The sequence below is a fragment of the Hyperoodon ampullatus genome (assembly GCF_949752795.1).
Source record: "Hyperoodon ampullatus genome assembly, chromosome: 5".
In the NCBI taxonomy this organism is placed as follows: Eukaryota; Metazoa; Chordata; class Mammalia; order Artiodactyla; family Ziphiidae; genus Hyperoodon; species Hyperoodon ampullatus.
In genome coordinates, this window is record NC_136918.1 from 141,464,021 (window position 1) to 141,490,960 (window position 26,940).

Consider the following 26,940-nt stretch of genomic DNA (forward strand, 5'->3'; position numbering starts at 1 on the left):
TTATGGTTGATAAATTAAATCTCAATAAAACTATTTTACAAAAAATGGAATGGGGCATTTCTTTTACATTTTAAATAGACAGTTTAAGTGATGCTTGATAACATGCTCTCACGGAGACATTTGGTCAGACATAGACTTAGTACAACCACACAACATTGGATTTAATTTCCATCTCCGTGTCTTCAAACCTTTTATCTACATTTTTAAAAATCAGTTTTTATCACAAAAATTTGCAAACTCACACAAAACAAGAGAAAATGATATAATGTGTCCTATATAGTCATCACCCAGATACAACAGGCATCACAATATTTCTATCCTCCTTCTGTTTATTTCTCTATAGCCTTTGCTTTTGGTGCCAACATGCTTGAGTCAAGTCACAAAATCTATGTTATCTAGAATGTTCTCTGATGAAAATAAGAGGTTTCATGTATAACCGCAATGTCAGTTTCACATAAGAGTAACTACAGCCTCTTGGTATCACCTATCATCTGCTCCACATTCATTTTTTCATAATGAGATAAAAAGTCATATTATTATTATTGTTTTTATAATTGAGCTAATCAAATCAGGATTGTTTTACAGTTAACATTTTGCTGTTATGTCTCCTTTTCAAATGTTTTTCCAGCTTTATTGAGGTATAACTGGCAAAAATTGTATATACTTAAGGTGTAAAATGTGATGCTTTCAGATAGATATATTTTGTGAAATGATCACCAAAATCAAGCGAATTAGCATTCATTGCCTCACATGGTTACCTTTTTTTTCTCTTTTCATTCCCCTTCCTTCCTCCCCTCCACCAACTACCCATTTGTTCTCTGTGCTGATGAGTCTGTTTTGTTATGTTTATTCATTTGTTGTTTTAGATTCCATATATAAGTGAAATCATATAGTACCATATTTGTCTTTCTCTGTCTGACTTATTTCACTCAGCATAATACCCTCTGTGTCCACCGACGTTTTCACAGATGGCAAGATTTCATTTTTTATGACTAAATAATATTTCATTGTATATTTATAGCACATCTTCTTTATCCATTCATCAACTGATGTACACTTAGGTTGCTTCCATATCTTAGTTATTGTAAATAATGCTGCAATGAATATAGGGGTGCATATACCTTTTCAAATTAGTGTTTTTGTTTTCTTCAGATAAATGCCCAGAAGTGGAACTGCTGGATCATATGGTAGTTCTATTTTTAATTTTTTGAGAAGCTCCATACTGTTCAGTGCATGAGGGTTCATTTTTTTTTGCACATCCTTGCCAACACTTGTTATTTGTGGACTTTTTGATAATAGCGATTCTGAGAGATGTGTACTGATATCTCACCGTAGTTTTGATTTGCACTTTGCTGATAATGAGTGATGTTCAGCATCTTTTCATGTGTCTGTTAGCCATCTGTATGTCTTCTTTGGGAAAAAAAATGTCTATTCAGGTCTTCTACCCATTTTTTAATTAGGTTTTTTTTTTGATGTTGAGTTGTATGAGTTCTTTGCATATTTTGGATGTTAACCCCTTATCAGATATACCATTTGCAAATATATTCTTCCATTCAGCAGACTGCCTTCTCATTTTGTTGATAGTTTTCTTCAGTACACAAAAGCTTTTTAGTTTCATGTATTCCCATATATTTATTTTTGCTTTTGTTTCCCTTGCCTGAGGAGATAGATCTAAAAAAATATTGCTAAGACCACAGTCAAAGAATGTACTGCCTATGTTTTCTTCTAGGAGTTTTACAGTTTCAGGACTTAAGTTTAGGTCTTTAATCCATTTTGAATTTATTTTTGTATATGGTGTGAAAGAGTAGTCCAGTCTGATTCTTTTGCCTGTAGGTATCCAGTTTTCCCAACACTATTTATCAAAGAGGCTATCTTTTACCCGTTTTATATTCTTGCCACATTTGTCATAGATTAATTGATCATAGAAGTGTGGGTTCATTTCTGGCCTCCCTATTCTGTTCCATTGATCTATGTGTCTGTTTTTGCATCAGTACCATACTGTTTTGATGGCTGTAGTTCTGTAATATAGTTTGAAATCAGGGAGCATGATATGCCTCCAGCTTTGTTCTTCTTCCTCAAGATTGGTTAGACTATTCAGAGTTTCTTTGGTTTCCATACAAATTTTAGAATTATTTGTTCTAGATATGTGAAATGCCATTGGTATTTTGATATGAATTGCAACGATTCTGTAGATTGCCATGGGGAACGTGGCCATTTGAATCATATTTATTCTTCCGAGACATGAGCATGTTGTGTCTTTCCATTTGTTTGTGTCATCTTCAATTTCTTTCATCAATGTCTTCTGGGTTTTGGAATACAAGTCTTTTACCTCCTTGATTAGATTTATTCCTAGGTATTTTTTTTCGATGCACTTGTAAATGAGATTGTTTTCTTAATTTCTCTTTCTAATGGTTTGTTGTTAAGTGTATAGAAATACAAGAAATTTCTGTATTTTAATTTTGTATCCTGTAACTTTACCGAATTTATTGTATGAGTTCTAGTAGTTTTTTGGTGGCATCTTCAGGATTTTTCTGTATATAGTATCATGTCATCCGCAAACAGTGATAGTTTTACTTATTCCTTTCCAATTTGCATTACTTTTATTTCTTTTCTTGTCTGATTTCTGTGGCTTGGACTTCCAGTTCTATGTTGAATGAAAGTGTGAGAGTGAAATATTCTTGTCTTGTTTCTAATCTTAGAGGAAACCCTTTCAGCTTTTCAGTGTTGAGTATGGTGTTAGCTGTGGGCTTGCCATATATATGTTGAGGTATGTTCTCTCTATACCCACTTTGTTGAGACTTTTTAAAAATTTTATTTATTTATTTTATTTATTTATTTTTGGCTGTGTTGGGTCTTTGTTGCTACATGTGGGCTTTCTCTAGTTGCAGTGAGAGGGGGCTACTCTTCATTGTGGTGTGTGGGCTTCTTCTTGTGGTGGCTTCTCTTGTTGTGGAGCACAGGCTCTAGGTGCACAGGCTTCAGTAGTTATGGCACGAGGACGCAGAAGTTGTGGCTCATGGGCTCTAGAGCGCAGGGTCAGTAGTTGTGGTGCACGGGCTTATTTGCTCTGCGGCACATGGGATCTTCCTGGACCAGGGCTCAAACCCATGATCCCTGCCTTGGCAGGTGGATTCTTAACCACTGCACCATCAGGGAAGACCCAAAAGTTTTTTTTTTATCATAAATGAATATTAAATTTTTTCAAAAGTTTTTTCTGCCTCTACTGAGATAATCATATGATTTTGATTCTTCAATTTGTTAACATGGTGTGTCACATTGATTGATTTAAGTATACTGAACTATTCTTGTATCCCAGGGATAAATCCCATGGATCATGGTGTATGTCTCTTAATGTATTGTTGAATTCAGTTTGTGCTAATATTTTATTGAGAATTTTTGCAATATTCATTCTTGATGTTGGCCTGTAATTGTGTGTGTGTGGTGTCTTTGTCTGGTTTTGGTATCTGAGTGATTGGGTGATTCTGGCATCACAGAATGAGTTCAGAGGCATTCCTTCCTATTAAAATTTGGAATAGTTTGAGAAGGATTGGCTCTTCTTTAAATGTTTGGTAGAATTCACCTGGGAAGTTGTCTGGTCCTGGAACTTTGTTTGTTGAAAGTTTTCTTTTTTGTTTTTTTACTGATTGATTTCATTAATGGTAATCAGTCTGTTTAGATTTCCTATTTCTTCCTGATTCAGTCTTGGGAGATTGTACATTTCTAGGAATTTATCCATTTCTTCTAGATTGTCCATTTTATTGGTGTATAATTGTGGTAATCTCTTATGATCCTTTGTATTTCTGTGGTGTTGGTTGTAACTTTTCCTCACTTATTTATGACTTTATTTATTTGGAACTTCTCTCTTTTGTTCTTGATGAGTCTGGCTAAAATTTTATAATTTTTTTTTTATCTTTTCAAAGAAATAGCCCTTACTTTTATTGATTTTTTCTATTTTTTTAGTCTCTATTTCATTTGTTTCTGCTCTGATCTTTATAATCTCTTTCCTTCTACTAACTTTTGTTTTGTTTTTTTTCTTTTTCTAGTTCCTCTAGTATAAAGTTAGGTTGTTTATTTGAGATTTTTCTTATTTCTTGAGGTAGGCTTGCATCACTATAAACTTTCCTCTTAGAACTGCTTTTGCTGTATCTCAGATTTTGGATTGTTGTGTTTTTGTTTTCGTGTGTATTCAGATATTTTAAAATTTCCACTTTTGTTTCTTTAGTGACCCATTGGTTGTTTAGTAGCATATTGTTTAGCTGCCACATGTTTGTGATTTTTGCAGTTTTTTTCTCTTGTAGTTGATTTGTAGTCTCATATCCTTGTGTTTGGAAATGATGCTTGATATGATTTCAATCTTAAATTTACTAAGACTTGTTTTTGTGGCCTAGCGTGTGATCTTTCCTGAAGCCCATCTGATCTAATGTTTCATTTAAGGTGAATCTTTCCTTATGGATTTTTTGTTTGGGTGATCTGTCCATTGATGTAAGAGGGGTATTTAAGTCCCCTACTATTATTGTGTAGCTCTCAATTTCTCCCTTTAAATTTGTTAATATTTGCTTTATACATTTAGGGGATTTTATATTGGATGCATAGATTCAATTGTTGTATCTTCTTTTGGGATTGATCTCTTTATCATTTTGTAATGTCCTTCTTTGCCCCTTTCAGTCTGTGTGTGTCTGTCTTTAGTTCTGAAGTGTGTCTCTTGCTGGCAGCATATATATGGGTCTTGTTTGTTTGGTTTTTGTTTTTTTTTCATTCAGCCACTCTATGTCTTTTGATAAGTTATGTATTTTTTGTTAATTGTTTTCTGGTTGTTTTGTAGTTCTTTTTTGTTCCTTTCTTCTTTTTATTCTCTCTTCCCTTGTGACTTGGTAACTACCTTTAGTGTTATATTTGGATTCCTTTCTCTTTTCTGTGTATCTATTATAGATTTTTGGTTTGTGGTCATCAAATAGATATCTATCTACATATATATATGTGTATATATATATATATATATATACACATATATATATGATTATTTTAAGTTGATGGTCTCTTAAGTTTGAACATATTCTAACAACCCTGCATTTTTACCAATGCTTAACATATTTAAATTTGTATTTTACGTCTTTTTGTTTCATGTATCCCTTAACTACTTATTGTAGATATAAATCATTTTATTGCTTTTATCTTTTAACCTTTTTACTCGCTTTATAAGTAGCTGATCTACTATCTTTACTGTATGCTTGCCTTTACCAATGAGATTTTTCCTTTCATAATTTTCATATTTCTAGGTGCAGTACATTCTTTCTTGCTTAGAGAAGTCCCCTTATCATTCCTTGTAAAATGGGTTTACTGGTGGGTGCTGAAATCTTTCACCTTTTGCTTGTCTAAAACTCTACCTCTCCTTTGTGGAGTGTTCTTGATTTTTTTCCTTTCATCACTTTAAATATATAATGCCACTCCTCTCTGGCCTGCAAAGTTTCTTCTGAAAAGTGAGCTGACAGTCATCTGGGAGTTCCTTTGTACTTAATTAATTTCTTTTCTGTTGCTATGTTTAAGTTTCTCTCTTTATCTTTAATTTTTGCCATTTTAACTGCAATGTGTCTTGGTATGGATCTCTTTGGTTCACCTTGTTTGAGATTCTCTGTGCTTCCTGGACCTAGATATTTGCTTACTTTCCCTGGATAGGGAAGTTGTCAGCTATTATTTCTTCAAATAAGTTGTCTTCCCCGTTCTCTCGCTCTCTCCTCTTTATGAAGCCCATGTAATGTGAATGTTAGTATGCTTGATATTGTCTTGGAGGCCTCAAACTGTCCTCATTTTTTAAATTCTTTTTTCTTTTTTTCAGTTCAGCTTGAGTGATTTCCATTACTCTGTCTTCCAGTTTGCTGATCTGTTCCTCTTTATCATCTAATCTACTATTGATTCCTTCTAGTGTATTGTTATTTCAGTTACTATATTCTTCAGCTCTGTTTGGTTCTAACTCTTTGTTAGACTTCTCACTGTGTTCACCCATTCTTTTCTTGAGTTTATTGAGCATCTTTATGATCATTACCTTGAACTCTTTATTGGGTAGATTATTATCTCCACTGCACTTAGTTCTTCTTCTGCATTTTATCTTGTTCTTTTGTGTGCAATATATTCCTCAGTTGCCTCATTTTGTCTAATTCTCTGTTTTTATTTCTATGTATTAGGTAGGTCAGTTACATTTCCTGATCTTGGAGGAGTGGTCTTATATAGGAAAAATCCTATGGGTCCCATCAGCACACTCTGCTCTGGTCACCAGAGGTATATGCTCTAAGGGTGCCCTTATGTGGACTGCATGCACCCTTCTGTTGTAGTTGAGCCCACTACTGTGGGAGTGCGGGTAGGCAGGGCTGGACCCCAGCCTGGTTGACTGGCAGGCCCTGCCTCATGCAGAGGTTGCTGCCCCACTAATGGGTGGGGCTGGCTCTCCATGCAGCAGGCTGCTAGCCTGGGTCGGGGAGTCCAAGGGGTGCTGCCAACTGGTCCATGGGTGGGTAAGCCTCCAACACTACTAGGCAAGAGAGAGGACTCTAAACAGGCACTTGCCAGCACTAGTGTCCTCATGGTACAATGAGCTCTCCAAAATTGCTGCCACCAGCATCTCCCCAGGGGGAGTCCCAGTTGCTTAGTGCCTCTGTAGGAGGCTCTCCAAGATCAGCAAGTGAGTCTGACCCAGGCTTTTTTCAAATTACTGCCTCTGCGCTGGGTATCAGAGTGTGTGAGATTTTGTATGAGCCCTTTAAGAGTTCTATTTCCTTCAGCCCTCCTGTTCTGCTGTATACAAGCCCCACTGACTTTCAAAGACAGACAGTCTGGGGATTCATCTTCCTGATGCAGGACCTCCAGGCTAGGAAGCCTGATGTGGGGCTCAGACTCTTCACTCCTTGGGGAGAACCTCTGCAATTGTGATTCTTCTTCCCTGTGGGTTGCCTGTCCAGAGGTGTGATCTTGACTATATCACGTCTCTGCCCTTCTTACCTGCTCATTGGGGTTCCTTCTTTATCTCTTTAATTGTGGAAAACTAGTCTTCAGGCCATTCTCATCAATAGTTTCTCTGCAAATAGTTCTAATTTTAGTGCGCCCATAGCAAGAGGTAGCTCAGGGTCTTCCTACTCTGCCATCTTGGCCACACCCCCTTACCAGGGATCTTAGTTGTTATGGCTCTTGATTCTCTTTTAATTCAGATAAGACTCGTCTTCTATTTCCTTTCATGTCTTTGACTCATTGAAGAAACCAGGTGAGTTATCTTACAAGAAATCTCACGTTTTGAATTTCTTTCTTCATGGTGTCATTTAACCTGTTCCTCTATTGCCGTTTTCCTTATAACTGGAATTTAGTTGTAATGGATAGTCTAGATCAAGTTCAACCTTTTTTCTTTCCCTTTGCATCTATATAACGTGTTGCTTTCCCACACTCAGTGAGACTAAATTGATCAGAAAATTCAGATGATAATGTTTCTCTGAATTAAGTTATTTTATTAAGGGTTGAAAATGGCAATTTTAAAATTTCCACTTTCGGGCTTCCCTGGTGGCACAGTGGTTGAGAGTCCGCCTGCCGATGCAGGGGACATGGGTTTGTGCCCCGGTCCGGGAAGATCCCACTTGCCGTGGAGCAGCTGGGCCAGTGAGCCATGGCTGCTGAGCCTGCGTGTCCAGAGCCTGTGCTTCGCAATGGGAGAGGCCACACCAGTGAGAGGCCCACATACCGCAAAAAAAAAAAAAAAATTCCATTTTCTTTCACACTCAATAGATGTAATTATTCTGTAAATAAGAACTTTTCTCCCTGAACTAGGGTTATTTGGTTATCTTGAAATACAGTAGTTACAAGAAAGACAGGAAGAAATTTTGCTGTTATCTTTAATGACTAATTATCAAAATCAAGAGTTGGTGCCTGCCTTAGTTACCTCTAAGTAGATGAATAAGTTTCTTATTATTGCTTTTGTTATTATTAAATGTATATGTATGTGTGCACATGTAAGTATATATATGTACATATGTGTGTATATTTATACACACATATGTATGTATGTGTGTGTGTGTGTGTGTGTGTATATATATATGCATACATACAATTGTGACAAGACCCCATTTATGTTCCAGGCTCATCTTATATGTTTCCTGTCCCAGACCAATAATCCATTGTTCTTCCAAGGAAACATGGTCCCTGTTATTGGGGAATAATATTTAAAGGAGACTATGATTTAGGTGGTAGAGGTGCTTGTTGCTGTTGGTTGCCCACTGTCCACTGAAAAGGGAAAGAACTTGGAATAACATATTAAAAAAAACAGCAAGTGTGTACTGATACTTTCTATTGGATATTTCATGAATTCTATTAATTCTTTGGTTTTCTATTTTTATCTTTTCTGTTACACTGAAAATCCTGGTTCCAAATAAAAATAATATAAACATAGTTAATTTTCCCTCTGTTATAGTATTTTATAGGATGAAATTCTTCTAGGGATTCCCATACTACTGAGCCTTCTCCCTCTGTTTAGTGTTCCACTCTGGCTCAATTTGATTCCTAAATCCAGCAGTTTCCCTCAGGGTGAGTTTCTCTTCTTCTGAAAGTAGTATTTGCTAAGTATTTCTGAGATCTGCAAGGAGTTAGGCTACTACCAAACTATGTGATATCATGGCCCTTTTGCATTCAGCTTCAACTCAGAGCTTGTGTAGGTCTATCAAATTGTTGTGAATATTCTTAGACACATTTTCCTAGGTTTCCATTCAAGAGATGGTCCTCTGCTATTTTTTTTTAAATTTATTTTTGGCTGCATTGGGTCTTCGTTGCTGCGCACAGGCTTTCTCTAGTTGCAGTGAGAGGGGGCTGCTCTTCATTGTGGTACATGGGCTTCTCATTGCCATGGCTTCTCTTATTGAGGAGCATGGTCTCTAGGCACGTGGGCTTCAGTAGCTGTGGTATGTGGGCTCAGTAGTTGTGACTCACGGGCTCTAGAGCGCAGGCTCAGTAGTTGTGACACATGGGCTTTGTTGCTCTGCGGCATGTGGGATCTTCCTAGACCAGGGCTCGAACCTGTGTCCCCTGCATTGTCAGGTGGACTCTTAACGACTGCACCACCAGGGAAGTTCCCATCCTCCGCTTTTTGGAGATGAGCATTTGCTGACAACTTTGCAGTTCTGTGACGATATAGTAATCCCAGTAACTCTTCTCTTTTCACTATCCATCACCTAATGTTACACTGCTGCTCTTCTTACGCTGGTCCTATTGTTGTCAGTAGTTTGTCTATAGCCCCCCACATTTAAGAGTTTCTGAGGAATCCCCATCACCTAGTTTTGTTGAAGTCATCCACGTGCTTTTTCTTTTGTCATCCTATTGCATCTGTTTCGGCTTCAGGAGGAGTTTTGAGTCATTATAAACCTTGTTACTAACATGCCCCCACCATGATACAAACCCCATGTGTACATTTTTAAATGAATTTAAATCTAATTTAAAATAAAATTAATTTACCTTTGCCTTCAAAGCTTAGAACTCTAGAACAATAATCCGCACTCAGTGTCTATGTTCTCATCTTCTAGCACTGACAATCTCCCTCAACTACTTTATTAAAATGTCTGTGACCAAAAAGTCATAAGCATAATTCACCACATGCAGCAGACTCTCTTATGAGCCTTCTGATTATGTGTGACTCTGTTGACTTCTCCCTTCTTGCAAATACCAACTTTAACCCCAAACGTTGTTTTATTCCCTCTCTTCTTCTTCTTTTTTTTTTTTTTTTAATTCCCTCTCTTCTGCTGGCATCTGAGTGTATGGTATTCCTTCACTAGATTCTGCTCTGATGCTCCTCACTTATCTGCACAAATGCTCATGGGGCGATCTCATGGACGCTCATCACTTCCATGGTGACCTAATGCTAATGAGTCCTGCTGCCTATTTTTGAAACATCGGCAAAACATGCTTTAAATTTTTTTAAAATAAATAAATAACTAAATAACCTTGGGATTAAGAAAAGCATATTTGCCTTTCCCACTCTGAGAGTTAAATTTGAAAATCAGTACTTACTGATCTAGAGTAGAGATAAACAAGTTTACCTTTTCAGGCTTTCTCTCTTTTTAGGTTTTTCTTTAGAGAAAAATGGGCTCCCAGATTATCATCACTTAATTCACATTCTTTCAATGGAGAAATGTTTATTTGCTTCTTTTGCTAAGCTCAATCTCATACCCAGATCCATGCCACCCCGAGAGACTGCTCCTTTTTATCTCAATATTGTCATAAAGACGTTCCTCTTCAATGCAAACAAGACCTTTCCTAAGGTATTCTGAACATGTAGACCATTGTGTTGTCATTAAAGCTACCATGGAATAGATAACAGATGCCATTCATTTTCTAATTCATTTTCTCTACATTTTTGAAAAAAGTGAGCATATTTTTACTGTAGTGATTATTCTTGCCCTTAAAAGAGGCAACAAGACATAACTATAATACAAGGGATAAAGTATCAATTGACATGAAAAAGAACAGGTAAAAAAAAAGTATTTTCAAGCTCAGAGGAAAAATCAATTAATTATGACTTATGTTTGTTCTACACCTGAAAAGACAGGTGGGCTTTGGCTATTTTAAGGATGTGAATGGGGAAGAGGAATCCAGATATAACATTATCAAGGACAGTAAGTGGGTGTCCAGGTGACATTGTTTTAATTACCCCAACGTTTAAAAACTTCCCGTCACGTCTCCTGCACAAAACATCATGACAAATAAAATAGATATTCACTGCATGGATCGATTTTACATTCTAAAGCTATAAGGGTGAAGGTCAGATATTTTGCACTTGATTTATAATACCATGATGGTCATTTCACGCTTCTAAACTGCTGCATGAAGTGCTAATGTGTCCCCGTGTGAATGGATTGCTGAGTTGTTTGACAGACGGGCCAATAGCAAGCCTACTATAAAGATTCTGCAAACAGTCAATATTTTCTCAAAGTATAAATCCCATTAAAAAAGGCACAAAACGGACATATTTATCACAGTGGAATAAACTTGCTTTGGGGTTTTCTTCACTCAAGAATAATCCTGGAAGGAGTTAAGCGACTGTGATTATTTCTTTAACTTTAGACGTGGATAATTTCCCCACTATTGTTAGACATGATACAGGGAACAAGTTGGCACCAGGGACTGGTTTCATGGAAGACAATTTTTCCACAGATCGGCAGGGATGGGGGAATGGTTTAGGGATGATTCAAACGCATTACATTTATGGTGCACTTTATTTCTATGATTATTCCCTTATAATATATAATGAAATAATTACACAACTCACCATAATGCAGACAGGAGGCGGAGCTCAGGCGATAACATGAGCCATGGGGAGCGGCTGTAAATACAGATGAAGCTTCGCTCACTCGCCCGCTGCTCACCTCCTGCTGTGTGGCCCGGTTCCTAACAGGGGCTGGGGATCCCTGTTCTATAGGACCCTTCCCTGCTCCCCCAGATCTATGCAGGGTAGGAGGCACCATGGTGCTGGTTGGTATTGCCAATGACATAACATACAAATAACAGGGCAAGGAGGCATTGTCAGCAAAACAGAAATCATATTGGGTTAACAGAATTTGGAGCTTTATAAAAGGTGAAATTATTTCACTTGAAATATCCATATTTGCATTGTACTGTATTGGTATTGGTTTAAAAAACCTTAAATTGCTTGGCTTCCCTGGTGGCGCAGTGGTTAAGAATCCGCCTGCCAATGCAGGGGACATGGGTTCGACCCCTGGTCTGGGAGGATCCCACGTGCAGCAGAGCAACTAGGCCCGTGAGCCACAACTACTGAGCCTGCGCGTCTGGAGCCTGTGCTCTGCAACAAGAGAGGCCGCGATAGTGAGAGGCCCGCGCACTGCGATGAAGAGTGGCCCCCACTCGCCGCAACTAGAGAAAGCCCTCGCACAGAAACGAAGACCCAACACACCCAGAAATAAATAAATAAATAAATAAATAAATTTATATTAAAAAAAAACCTTAAATTGCTAAAATATTTTGGGGAAAAATAATGAAGGCTTCATTTCATTCATGAATTCCACAATTTTGGTTGAGTCATCCCAGAGCACTAATAAAGGAAGACAGAGGTAGATAGAAAACACAGTGTTGATGAATTTTTACCTGATACAAAAAGTCTAGCGCTGTTACTCTGCCTTGTCTCCCCGGTGTATCTGTGCCGTGTGATACAGCGGTAGTTATACAATCCATCTTCATTCTGTACATCTTTAATATACAAGGCTCCAGTGGATGTGATGAGAAATCTAGATCCTGAAATAAAAGAAAATAATTACCCCATTAAAACAGAACAGAAGCAACCGAGTCATATAAACAAAGTCATTGAATAGTTTTTCTTCACCTGAAGGAAACTCATGTGAAGGAAAATAAAAGGTGTGTGTTTGTATGTGTGTGTTACTTTAAAGGCCTGAGATATATATTAATTCTTCAACTATCCTAAATTAAGAGGTTTTAGTAAGTATGCCACCCAATAAATATATACTTGTAAAGCCTACTCTCATGAATTAATTTTTTAGGTCATGTATTTATTTAACAGCAACAAAGTAGGCATATAATTAGTATGTAGCTAATTTAGCATATTTTCTTTGATCATCACTTTTCTCTAGAATGTGACAAATTAAAGGAGTATTAATTTTCTTTTGTAAATTTCTACCTCATGTAAATGTAAACTTTTGCCTCAGTTTGAAATATTTCAATAAACACACAAAAGTGTTAGACTATAGAGCAATAATACATTCCACAATCTTTCCAAGAAAGACTGTCATATTTCCTCAATAATAACCAACACTTACCTCTATATTCTAAGATAAAGATCAGTTCCTCCTATATTCAGTGTTTTAGAGAACACTGCTATTTCCTAATTACTACTCAAATTATTGACAATAACATCTTCACCTCAGGGAGAAAAAAGCCACACCCAGCTGTTCCTCCTTCATATCAGCACAGGACAAAATGTGTTCTCCGTGACCTGTAATTTTCGCTTATACAACTCTATTTGTACAGAAATGGCTAACATTAAGAGATCAAGCATCAGTGCTGCTTGAAGAAGAATAAAGATGATTTTTCCTATGAAAATGTAAATATCTAAAGATAATTTTTCACTGTTCAATTATAATTTGATGATACATCAAATAAAAGCTAAGGAGTAAATCTCAAGGTGAGTTGTTGCACCTACATGGTAGTGACTCAAGACGCTTTCTACCACTGTTAGAGTCTTTCCTATGGAATATTTCTGTGTCTGATGCAATTCTACTTAAAAGATAATGTGGTTTTGTCTCTTCGGGGAAGGACTAAAATGCCAAAAATTCACCTTCTTTTAAACTGTTTTCCTTAGGTTCATTTGAAACTGCCTTGGGTTTATTTTAATCAGAATTTGCCAGGAGTCTTGACTTCATTAATTTTAGGTCTCAGATATTTAAGTTGAGCCAACCCTTGGTTATTTCTTGGTTATTTCTTATATTTTATTCATAGGGGTGGGATATGGAGGGTGGGAGGGAGACGCAAGAGGGAGGGGCCATGGGGATATATGTATACATATAGCTGATTCACTTTGTTATAGAGCAGAAACTAACACAACATTGTAAAGCAACTATACTCCAATAAAGACGTTAAAAATTTTTTTTTATATATGGGCTTCCTTGGTGGCACAATGATTAAGAATCCACCTGCCAATGCAGGGGACATGGGTTCGAGTCCTGGCCCAGGAAGATCCCACATGCCGTGCAGCAACTAAGCCCATGAGCCACAACTACTGAGCCTGCGTGCTGCAACTACTGAAGCCCGCGTGCCTAGAGCCCGTGCTCCACAACACGAGAAGCCACCACAGTGAGAAGCCCATGCATCGCAAGGAAGAGTAGCCCCTGCTTGCCACAACTAGAGTAAGCCTGCACACAGCAATGAAACCCAACACATTTTATTTTTAAATAAGTAAAAATAATTTTTAAAAAAATCTTTTTAAAAATAAAAATGGCTTATTACTTCTTATGCAATATGAAAGCAATTCCATGGACATGAACAAGAAAAAAATCATAAAACAAATACTGATCTAGCATAAGCTTTCCAAAAGAACACCAACTAACTAATAAAGGAGGATAAAGTATCTTTAAGTAATAAATTTACTTTTTAAACAACTGCATTAGTTACTTATTTTAAAACATGCTATAAATATGCTAAATATTAGAATAGCTGAAAAAGCAAATGTTGTATATTCTAGATATTTTTGCTTTATCTTCCCCCTAAAAAAAGCAACTAAAAATACCACTTGTCATATTTCATCACATGCCAAGCATTTCTTACCAGTATATAATGTGTATAGTTGAAACATTTTTCTCCTTCAATATATTTTGCATACTTACATAATGCTTTCATAACCAGTTCCTTTAAAGTACAGAGTGATAGGCAGAAAAGAGGGACGAAAAAGATACTGTATTAACTCCTGTCACCTCTCTAACACAGAGTCTTTTCATTGGAATTGACAGGCCATCAGCAGTGGCTAAATGTAAGGAAAAGCATCATGTGCACGGCTGCTCAGAGCGCTGAGAGATGCTCAGGGTTGCAGCAGCAGCCTGCACTCATTACTCCGCTGATTCCTGAGATAGCTCTGGTCTCCAGGCACATTTAATTTGATCACTCACTTTGCTCCTGGAATATCTGACTTCCTTTTACCCACTTAGCATGCTAAATAAGACTCTCTTAAGACATGTTGTTTCAGAAAAACAGGAACCCTGTCTGAAACATTTTCTGAAATATTCACAGGAAAGAGAGAAGGAGGTGACTGAATTCCTGGGCTAATTTGAACCATCTCTGTCTAACCCTTTATTTCTTGTTAAAACACATCCCCAAACTAATCAGTATTTTAAAATTTAAAATAAGGATGAAGAATAAAAGCCTTTGATTAGGACAGGGCTGCGAAGACCCAAGGTTCAGTCTGAACTCCCGAGACACGTGGAAATCTCAGGACAGTGAGGGACAGCACAGTCGCTAGAACGCCAGGCTTCACAGTGACAAGGAATCTTCTCATTCACCCCCTTGCTTGCCACTTCACCCCACTTCCTGTCTTACATCACCAGAGGGTTTTGTATCATATGCAATAAATGGGTTTGTTCAGAGCCTTAAATGAAATTGAAGAACATGCTTCTGTTAAAATAGGCAAATATTAAAATACAAAATATTAATAGCAATAAACTGCACACACACACAAACTGTCTCTTTCTCTCTCACACACACACATATGCACACGCACACACACAGACATATACACATACACCTTTTACGACTCAGAACTGTCTGGTAATATACAACTGTGCAGAGTCAAAATTCTATAGGTAACTTTATTTCCCTTGGAAAACTATCAGCACTTTAGGTGGAAACATTACTAAAATACAGTAGATACATTTTGTCATGTTAAACACATTGCAAATCAGTTAGTTAACAATAGTGAGTGATTTCTGGATTCAGGGTCATCATTGTGGGCGTTGATTATTGATCCATGCTGCTCAGTTATTAGAGGGATGTCTCAGAAGTTGAGAAGTTGGCTTCTCAACATGCACTAAATGGTCCAGGAATTCAAGCCTCTGCTTCTGTCTTTAATAGTTTATCTGTTCCCTCTGTTACTACCAGGCTATTAGCTGTTACTTCTCTCTGCTGTCAGTATCCCTGTGGACACACACCCAATGTGATGCCTTCGGTATGCTGAGAGGTAGAAACTAGACACACCAAAGCTGTTAGAAGTTTGCATAAACTAAGAGTAAATGGGTATCAAGTGACTGCTGGCGTGGTTCTCCAATGTTCATCGACATGAGCTGGTATGTTAATGCCACTGAAGTAAACCCACAGCTTGGTACCAGTTCAGCCAGCCTGGCTAAGCTCACCCCAGGGACTAGTGGGATATTTCTATCTAGAAACATAAAACTACCAAAGAAAATGGGGCATCTGCATGATTCGGAATGTTGTAGAACACTCAGGGTAGAAGTCCTACAGCCACATTCCTCCTGTCATGGTGCTGAGCGGTGAACACATAGAGCATGGCAGGTCCTGAGGCTCAGGAACAATGCCTTTTGGGTTTCTGACCAGCGTCAGAGGCAGAGAAATAGCAACAGTCCTAGAAATCCATTTTGCCAAACTATGAGTAGTCAACTGCAGACAGCAGGCATGCGTGTCCTCCTGAAGGGAGCATGTGGGAGCTGATTCTAGGAGGTGCCATGTGTTCTGGGTGAGCAGGAAACCAGAGCTGAGAGGTACATCAGTTCACTGGGCCAGCACTCTCCTGGGCTCCGGGAACCCAAAAAGGAATGAGACACAGCCTCCATCTTCAGGGAGCTTACAATCTAAACAGATTTGAGTCTCAGGGTTAGAGACATGGTATCAGGTAAGAAAACAGGATGGGAGGGAAGAGGCTGGATTGTAATCTGGGAAGAGGCTTATCTTCATCCAGATGAAGGGAAACACCATTACTGAGGGAGGAAAAACTGACATTTATCACAAAACCTGTACTCATCCTTGTGTATTACTCTGATACAAATAATTAGCTGTATATGTTCCCTTTATTAACCTGCTTGCTCAATCTACCCTGCTATTTTTTTTTCCTGTTCTTATAAAGTATCGAGTTAAAAGCTCTTTCCCTGGTACCAAGTGTAACAAGCTCACCCACCTGGAGAGATTCTTCATTGTGGAAGAAAAAAAAATCTGAGTTTGGGAATCCAATGGATATGAATTCCAAACCTGTCAATGTCACTATGTGTGACCTCCGATGAGATATTCAACCTCTTTAACGTTTGGATTATTCATCTATGAAAAAGAGATGATGAGTCACATCCTCTTGGTTCTACTGTTGGAGATGAGGTTAATGCATAGAGGCCCTCTAACAGATAGCCATGCATTAAAATGGTAGTTTTGGAAGTAAATGTCATGTGCGTTACTCAGCTGACCTGCTAAGAGAAGCCAGTCAACAGGTGTACCTAGTACTGCCCAAGGCCATCGGGCCTGTCTGAGCCCACGTTCACTTACATAGTGGGGCTCACTTCTAATTCTGCACGGATGTGCTTCCTGATGTGAAGCAACCTCATGTGTTAGAAAAAGCCCCAAAGTGGAAGTGACAATGGTGAGTTTGACATCAGAATTCTGCCACTTGGAGCTGTGTCACCGCAGGCAAAAATTTCCCTACCCTCTCTGGGCCAGTGTCACACAACAGAGCAGTAACAGGGGTAGAAAGATATAAAGAGATAGATAAAAAGTAGATAGATAGATAGATAGATGATAGATAGATGATAGGTAGGTAGATAGATAGATAGATAGGTAGATAGATAGATCTGGAGTAGATGGAAACTCAGAGACCTCCTCTATCATCATAATGATATTATTTGAATAATAATATCCCCTGGCATGTTTGCCAGTATCTGAATGTAAGATACATATTCTGAAGTTCTCCAAATTAATCATTCTTCGCCCCTCATATATCATCCACCAGAATGTCCTTCTGTTCCTATTTCTAAAATACATCCTGAACGACCCACTTACCTCTCCGCGCACCCCCAAGGTCTAAGGATCCCAGTCTTTCAACAAACTGTCTCCACTCCTGCTCCCCCTCAGCCCATTTGCCACCCAACCTCCATGCAGACCGTCCCGTGTCTTGATGGAGTCCCGCTAGACCCAGTTATTCATGGTAGCTCAACGGTTTAGGTCTAGGTCTGGCCCTATCATTCATGCAATCTCTGCCTCTTCCCCTCTGCCCCGGCCACACTGCTCTTCTCCTAATTGCTCCACCTCAAGGGCCCTGAGCCCAGACCTCTAGCTGGCTGGCTCCTTCCCTTCATTCTGACCTCAGTTCCTAAAGCAACTTTCCAGCAATGTCAACATGAACCACATCCACGGTCATGCTCGGAGCACTTGACTGTATTATGTCTACGTGGAGTCATCTCAGGTGTGTTGGAGATTGCTTTAACATTTCTATTCTCCAACCAGAACAGCAGAAACTTGAATTGCCCTGACCCACTTTTCATCTCCATAACACAGAGCAGTGTTTGGCTGTGCTTCCTGAAAATATTTATTCAAGAGATGGGTGGATGAAACCCATCTATCATTATTTATATACAAAATGTCTCTTCTTAAGTTTGGGTAAAAAGAAAGAAAGCTAAAATTCCTCTTTTTAGATTTCAACATGAAACTTCCTTATGTATAATACATAGAAAGAGTATTTCCCCCCCTAGGAATGACTGTAATGTATTCTTATATGAAAATGAGCATATTTGTAGATTTGGATGTTAATTATTCTTTCATAATGCTCTCTGGCTTTTTCCTGTACAGCCAGGCTGTTAGATCTTCAATAGAGACAATATTATTTTCAGGAAGATTTTAAAAGCATGTTTGATATTTCATTTAGTCAGAAATATATCTTAGGGGTTTTTTTGCTATTGCAATCCCAACTGAGTTAATAGTAATTAAAAGAACAGATGGTACTTCTAATAAGATGCCAAATGGTAGCACAACACAATGAAACTTCTATCAGCTGTGTTGCCACCTGCAATTGACATCTATGCTGTGTAACGAAACAGAGCTTTCTCCTGAGCAGTTTTCATATCAGTTTCTGAGAGAAACACAAGTATAAAATCCAAGTTCTAAGTATATAGTGCTAGAATTGAGATGAGCCTCTGCATGAATAGCTTATATTTCTTTATTTTGAAAGTTAAATTAGCATTAACTAAAACAGAAGTAGAAATAGAAGAAAAAAATATACATATAAAATACATATATATGTACATATATAATCTATGATAACTTTAAGTTAGCTATTTCTCTAAATTCAGATGTAGATTGGAAAGGAATTCAACTCATTCCAATGGTTCTGAGTTGTGTCTCTTCTGTGATGTGATGGGTGGATGCCAGGCCATAACTAGATGCAGGCATGAAGGAACTACAGGTATTTCTCGAGCAATTGAGTGGCCTGATAAAAAATTATGGTTTGACAAAATTACATTGAAAGCCTCATATACGAAACAGAAAGGAGTAGGCGCTTAAGGTAAGACATCTAACCAGTTGTTATGGGTTGAATTGCATTCCCTCCAAAATTCACCAGTTGAGTCCTTACCCTGAGGACCTCAGAATGTGACCTTATTTGGAAACAGGGTCACTGCAGATGTCATTAGTTAAGAAGGAGTCATCCTGGAGTAGGGTGGGCCCTAACCCCGTGGAATGGTTGTCCTTAAAGGAAGGGGAAATGTGGACACAGAGACATCTGGCTATGAATCCTAATCCTAATCAGAGCCAGTAGATCTTCTGTGTTCAGTGAGCCACCGTTGCTCTAAATGTTATATGTTTTGACCCATTTAGTTCTTGCAATGACCCAAGAAGGCAGGTACTGTTATTATTCCCATTTTTACAGATGAGAAAAGTGAGGACCAAGGTGAAGTGACTGCCTGTGCTCACAGAACTAGAAGCATCCCAGCAAGCACAATACCCTGATGATGGGGCTGGGAGGTCACATCCTCACCCACTGCACTCCCTGACCTGGTCACAGCCGGAGCATGAGCAGGAAGGCCTGGGCTGAGTGCAGGAACAGCTGTAGGGGAACAGAAGTGACTTGCACAGAAATGTATTTAAACAAAGGATCAACAGAACTTGGTTGGGGAGAGGATCACACCAAGTACTGAGTCTGAGGACTGACGGGATTGTGGTAGCAGGGACAGAGTAGAGAAGTCGGGTGAGGCTGTCTCTTTCTCAGGGAAGACAGGACTTCAGTCCTGGACAGGCTGGGTGACTTGGCATGGATGATACAATGGAGTTGGAGACAGAGCTTTGGGAACCAAGTTACGCATGTCGAGGAGCCCTTTATGGGAACTGATGCCCAGGAGCCCCCAGGGAGGGAAGTAAGGGAAGAAGGTCAGCAAAAGACAGCAAGAGAGGAGGACGGAGACCCAGGAGGGCATGGAGTAGTGGGCAGGGGTAGGAGAGCACTTCTGGAAAGGATAATGTGAACATCTCAGTTCTGTGTCTTCCTATCAGGATAACTGAGAATACAAATGTAGCCTAACAGAGCCTCAGTTTCCTTATCTGTACAATGGGGCAATATTACCTTCCTGGAAATATTGTGATATTAAATAAGAATGTCTATGTAAGTTCCTGTTAGAGAAAAGCACTTTAGAATAGCTGTATTCTTCAATAGAATATAATGGTAAAATATCCACCTTGCTAGATCAGCAAAAATATTAAATCTCTAGCTACGAAGAGCTAGTACTATATAAAATGAATTTAAAGAACACCACAAGTCATTACCAAAGAGGATAAGGGGAGACCTGGATAAATGCGGGGAGGTGTATCAAATTCCAGGATTAGACAACGTGAAATTGTAAAAACATCAATTTTTCCACAAATGAAATTATATTTTAACTGATTCAGGATCAGAATTTACGTAGAACTATACCAAATCAATGCAGATTAAAACAAGGTGCCATGTTTCACCCAGGAAATTAGAAAAAATTAAAATATTTGATAATATGTAGTCTCGACAAGAGTGTGGGGAAATGAACACCCACTTGTAGGAGTGCAAATTGGTGAGGGCTTTTGCTTTCTGGTGGGCAATCTGCTAGCATACTTAAAATGTAAGAATTGCATATATTCTGATCCAGCTTGTCCTCTTCAAAGATTCTATCTTAGGGAACACTCATACATGTGCACACATCAGTGTACATCCAAAATGTGCACTGCAGCATTGTTTAAAAAATGAAAAATGGAAAACAAACCTAAATGCCAATCAAGGGCAAACAGATTAACTCAAGAGGGTACATCCATACTATGCAGCCATTTAAAAGACAGTAAGGTAAATCTATGTATAATCCACGGAAAGACCTCCAAGACATAACATAGAGTAATTATAGAACATTATATAATGTTATGTACAAAAGACAATGAATGTGTGTTTGTGTTGGAGGTAGTAAATTTGTGTATGTAAGTGAAAAGATAACCACCAAAATGTTAACTGTAGTTGCTTCACTTCTGAGGTCATGACTGGATTAGGAGAAGGGAAGGGGGGACTTACATGTTTTATTTCATAGTATCATGTCTTTGAATATCTTAAAAGAAGACCCTCTTAGTGTCCTACTTGTGCAGTTGAAATTTATTTTGAAGAAGGTATCAATCGGTGGTGAGCTTAGAGACAGCATGCAGCAGGTGTAGACCAAACGCATGTGAGCAGCACGACAGAGGGGAAGGAGAGAAACCTAGGATAGTAGTTACGTTGAGAGTAAATGTGTCAAAAGATGGTCTTCTGTTTTGTTTTGTTTTCAGCCTGATCACACATGTGCATGCTTAAAGGCAGAAGGGGAGGCTTCCCATACTTTTCCTGGTCTTTGTAACCCTCCCACTCCAGACACCTAACCCCAAAGTCTGCTCCACTAGATAAAGGATCTCCTGATCTTCCTGAACTACTGTGTGACACACGACTTCACACCTAATTGCATTCAGTCTAATTGGTCATGTATGTGTTAGCCTCCCTCAAGTGACGGCAACATCTTCGAAGACAAGGCAATCCCCGGGTTGGCCTAACTTACCTACTGTTTCCCCTCACCCTGCAAATGCTGAATTAAATGCCTGATGACATGCATACTTTGAATTTTCCCCCAAAACAGGCTCTGTACACTAAGGCATCGTACTGTTAGGGCCTGCTATGTTTATGTAAGTATCAACACATCAAGATATGAAAGTATCAAGTATCAAGAGAAAGAGAAATATTGCATGATATCACTCACATGCAGAATCTAAAAAAAAATGATACAAATGAACTTAGTTACAAAACAGAAACAGACTCACAGACTTACAGAATTAATTTATGGTTACCGGGGGGAAGGGCTGGGGGGAGGGATAGTCAGAGACTTTGGGATTGACATGTACACACTGCTGTATTTAAAATAGAGAGCATGGGCTTCCTTGGTGGCGCAGTGGTTGAGAGTCCGCCTGCCGATGCAGGGGACACGGGTTTGTGCCCCAGTCTGGGAAGATCCTACATGCCACGGAGCGGCTGGACCCGTGAGCCATGGCCGCTGAGCCTGCGTGTCTGGAGCCTGTGCTCTGCAACGGGAGAGGCCACAGCAGTGAGAGGCTCACGTACCACAAAAAAAAAAAAAAAAATAGATAACAAACAAGGACCTACTATATAGCACAGGGAACTCTGCTCAATATTCTTTAACAACTTAATTGGAAAAAGAATTTGAAAGAGAATAGACACATGTATATGTATAACTGAATCACTTTGCTGTACACCTGAAACTAACACAACATTGTTAATCAACTATACTCCAATATAAAATAAAAAGTTTAAAAAAAAAAGAAAATCGGGAAGCCCCAACTTGGACCTTGAGCCTCCTGGAAGCCCACGTTGCTGGAAAGAGTGACGTTCCCTCCACACACGGGATGTGAGGAGTAAGCCAGCATCCCTGGGCTGGACTTGGTAAGTAAGGAGTGATCTGACAGATATATGTCTAAGTTCTCCCAAAGTAATCTCACTAAGACATTTTTCTTATGTAAATAAAATTCTCTCATTGAAATTCTCCTGCAGTTAAATGAGGCTCAATTACACACTTCTAATTTAAGCCTACATGCTGCAATCCGACTGTATACCTAATTACCCCATTTAGGCTGTTAATGCTCAGATCAGCGCTCTTGAGCAGATATTCGAGTCTCATCAATCTTTCCTCTAATTAGATTCCTATTTCTTTAAAAGAATAAATCCTTGGAAAGAATAGAATTTTTTTTGAAGAAATTATGTAAGGATTTTTTTTTTAAGAGCCAAAGGATCTTATAAAAACTTGAGTTGTATTTATTCATTTATAAGATGAACAAAACAGTTTTGGCCCCTGACCTCTAGGAGCAAGTATTTCAGTTGGGAAGACAGACAAAATGAGTAAATAGACAAAAACAATTACATAATGTGAAAAGCGCTCTTGAGAGAATTAAGACAAAAAGGTTGAATCTAGATAGAGAATTGCTGTTTAGACAAGGGGTCTGAGAGGTCTGTGCAGGGTGCGTTTCAAATGAGGCACAGTAGACGGCAAGAGGGGGGCTGAGGACCGAAAAAGAGAGAGAACGTGCAAAGGTCCTGAGGTGGGAAAAACTATGGCATGTTCAGGGAACTGAAATAAGATGCGTTTTGAAAATAGAGCTGACAGGACATAGAACTGGCCTGGATGCTGCAGGAGGAAGAAAAGGGCCAGGGTCAAAGGTGACACCCGTGTTTTGGGGAGGAGTTGAATAGCTGGAGAAGAGAGTCTTGGCTGGGAAGGAGGAGCCTTGGGTGTGGCACTGGTGTCCCTGGGTGCCATAGTTTGGACTTCTAGGATTAAAAGTGGCCCCTTACAGATGTAGGAAAGATAAGGAAAAGAACATCATTCTGCCTGCTTGTTGTATCAGGTTAACTAATATTTAGAAGCGGTGCATCAACGTTGTTTCCTGTCCCAAGAGCTTTCTGATTTTGAGGCTGGAAGGGACTGTGTATTTCATGTTGAACATCTATTCTAGTCGAGGCTGTGTGCTGATTAAAAAGCAACATGTTCAAACAGAAAAAAGAAAGTGAAGAAAGAGCAAAGCATGCACATCAATCCCAAATGAGTGTACTTTTTCTGTTTATTGTGTTAGGGACCCAAATGGAATTGAAGACCCTGGGCTTATTGGTGAAACACAGTGAATATTAATCATAATGTTAGTCTGCCTGAAACAGATGACATATGGTTATAGGAAAGAAAGTAGAAACACAGGAAGTCTTAAGAATAAAAATAGACACTACTTCGTGGCCACTTAAATATTGTGGGGTAATGGTTTTTCACTTGGTGGGTAGTGACCTATTAATGGATTGTGAAATCAATTTCATGGACTGTAACTTTATTTTAAAAAAATAAAATAGAGAAGATAGAACGATTCAGTGTGCATCACAAATAGTAGGGGTCAGTATTTTATGAAGGCTTTGTTTTAGTTCCTATGTGCCCATACAGGATTGTGTGTGTGTGTGTGTATGTAGGTGTGCATGTACTTGTTTATGTATATGTACGTGCATACTGGGTCTCAATATAAAATGTATTTTTTTACTCTGTATTTCTTACGGTGAATCAGAGTAAAACATGTTTGAAGAGCACTGCTCAGCATCCTGTAGATCTGTTTATTTGTTGACCAGGCTTCCCATGTCCGAGCAAGTCTAACAGTCCTTATATACCTCAGATTCTTAAAGGTTTCCCTTCAAGCAGGCAGACTGACAAGTCTCTGAGGTCACAGGCATGGCTGCATTTATAGCTACAGTGGCAGACAAAGCAGCTGATTTCTTTTTCAAGCCACGTCATGTGAAGGTCTTGGATTATGTCTGTTTTCTGATGATACATGAAGATGTCTAAGGGAATTATGATGAGTTTACTGAGTCATTAGGACAAATCTGTATGCAAGTATGTACTTAGAAGACCACCCCATGACAGAAGTCATGTTATTATATACAGCCCCTGTTGTCACCCCAATCTCAGAACCTCTTGGTTTTAAATGGCCTGACCCAATGAGACAGGGTAGAAATTCTCACACCAGCTTCCGTATCCCAGAGCTTTCTGCTGTAAGAGCATCTCCATTTCCTAAAAGTCTTCCCCAGATCTCACTAATCATGAAATCCATTGTCTAGCAGTATCTTTCACGACAAAACGTTATCAATACAGTCATATAGCAATTGCCCATGATATGCAGAGCTGGTAATGGGATTGAAGGTAACTCCATCACTAAACACTAATTTCTAGCTACAGGGGAAAAATACACCATAAAATAAAAGTACAAACCACACAAAGCAGGATCAAATAGTGTCAGCTGGATATACATAAGTGTTGAGGTCAAAAAAGACTGAAAAATAATATATCTATAATCAATTAGGGTGGGGCAGGAATTGCTATTGGTAAGCAGGCTGATGACATTCGCCAGAGAAATGCCATGACAGCACATCCAGAGAATTTGTTCCCTGCACACGTCTCCTCAATCCCTCTGATTCCTTCCAAGGGAAAGACTCAGAGGGTCCCATTTATCTGCCCACCGGCTACGTGCATCCACCTCTCCTCCACTAGGATTCTCAGTACTTTTTTGTGGCAATAATTTATCTTGACATCTCTCCAACAATTGTCAATCTCCTTTTTCTTTTCTTTATAACACAGGAAAAGTAAGCCACTGGCTTAGAGCCTTTGGAAGACACTTGCGTCTGGCCAGAATTTATCATTACATTGCTTTTAGAAAACATGAGCCATGTAAACGACCAAAATAGATAACAGTGTGGGTGGTATTCAGTGATGGCAGAAATCCCAACGGTGGTTCATGAATGAGCACTGTTTGAGACACTGTATTTGTGATGCCTCCAAGAAGAGGTGAGTCACACCTTGTTCCATGAAGAAAGGGGTAGCTATGGGTGGTTAGGAAGGAACAATGAAAACACTCAGCATGACCAGGGGACAAGAAGCTGGCAAGTCATTGGCTGCACCATCTCTTTATGTTGGTGCAGAGAGATCTGGGCTCACAGAAGGCCAAGCTGGGAGCCAAGGGGCAGCTGGGGAGCAGAGAAGAGGTCCTTGGTGGAGGGGCTGTGTGTGTGACACCTTGAAACCCTGAAGGTAAAACAGGGGTCCCAGCAGGTCAGGGGTTCCCGCCAGGACAGTGCAGACGAGTTTCAGATTGTGAGGCAACAGGTAAACCCCAGAGAAGCAGAGGTCAAGCAGTGGTGGCTGAGTCGGGGATGCTGCTGAGTACAGAACAGGAAGATGTGAAAGAAGTGCCCAAACTGGACAGCAAGACAAATGACTGATGAGGGAAGCCGTCCAGGCAGCAGGAGCCCAAGGCAGGGAGATCCTGGGGGGATCCACTCAGTCTTGCAACCAGGGATCTCTCGGGTTCCTCAGGAACCAGTCCTTTAGAGGAAGTTCTGGCCTCATAATGATTTATTTTCTTCCATCTCGTCCTCACTGGACCTCTTCTCCTTCCTCTGTCCCTCCTCCTCCTTCCATGTTTCATTGAATTGAAAAAGCATAAACCACTTACACAGACATAAAATACGAATCTGTGTACCCAACACACAGAATTGATCATTGTTAACACTGTTATTTTTTATTTTAATGAAAGAACTCTACAGAGAAAGGTAAATTCCTCTCTTTGCTTTGTCCCCTCTACTTTTTCTCCTAAAAAGCCACTGTTACCAGGAATTAAGTGTATATATTCCCAGTTTACAGTTTTTATTCTATCACACACACATATATGTATCCATATGGTTCTCTATTATCTTTGTTTTTTCAAATTTACATAAATAGCTTACTAGTTATTATGGAAAAACTTGCTTTTCCCACCTAACATATGTGTTCTTAAGCTCTCTCCATCTTGCTATAGAGAAATCTAGTCCATTCTTTTTAATGGAAATATAGTGTCATATTGTGTAAATATATCTCAGGCTAACCACTGCAATGGTGTTTCATCAAGGTATGAGTTTTTCTGTTTTTTTTTTTTTTCATTGCTGTATCCCTAGCACCCAGAACAGTGCAAGACACATACATAGCAGTTATTCATTAAATATCTGTCAAATGAAGGAATGAATCTATTCATTCCATTATTGATAGACTTTAAGATTGACGTCAATAGTCCACTATTACCAAAAAAGTTTTCCCAAACTTTGACAAGTTTTCCTCAGCACACATGTGAGAGTCTCACTAACATGTCTACCTAGATACTTAATTATTGGGGTAAGATGTTTTATGTTTTCAGTTTTCCTGGATCCTCTGCAGTGTTATGAACTTCTTTTTTTTTTTTTTTTTTTTTTTTTTTGGCAGTACGTGGGCCTCTCACTGTTGTGGCCTCTCCCATTGCGCAGCACAGGCTCCGGACATGCAGGCTCAGCAGCCATGGCTCACAGGCCCAGCCGCTCCATGGCATGTGGGATATTCCTGG

The 26,940-nt window shown here is 39.1% G+C and overlaps 1 protein-coding gene across 2 annotated transcripts in view; it reads right to left on the reverse strand.

Annotated features, from left to right (window-relative positions):
* DSCAM (DS cell adhesion molecule) overlaps positions 1–26,940 on the reverse strand; it is a gene marked incomplete at both ends in the record, with an annotated part of 733,341 nt that overhangs the window by 308,353 nt on the left and 398,048 nt on the right. For both annotated transcript variants that reach the window (XM_079704973.1, XM_079704974.1), the window contains one exon: positions 12,121–12,267. In XM_079704973.1, the coding sequence (XP_079561099.1) occupies positions 12,121–12,267 (147 nt within the window). The remainder of the gene's footprint in view (positions 1–12,120; positions 12,268–26,940) is intronic.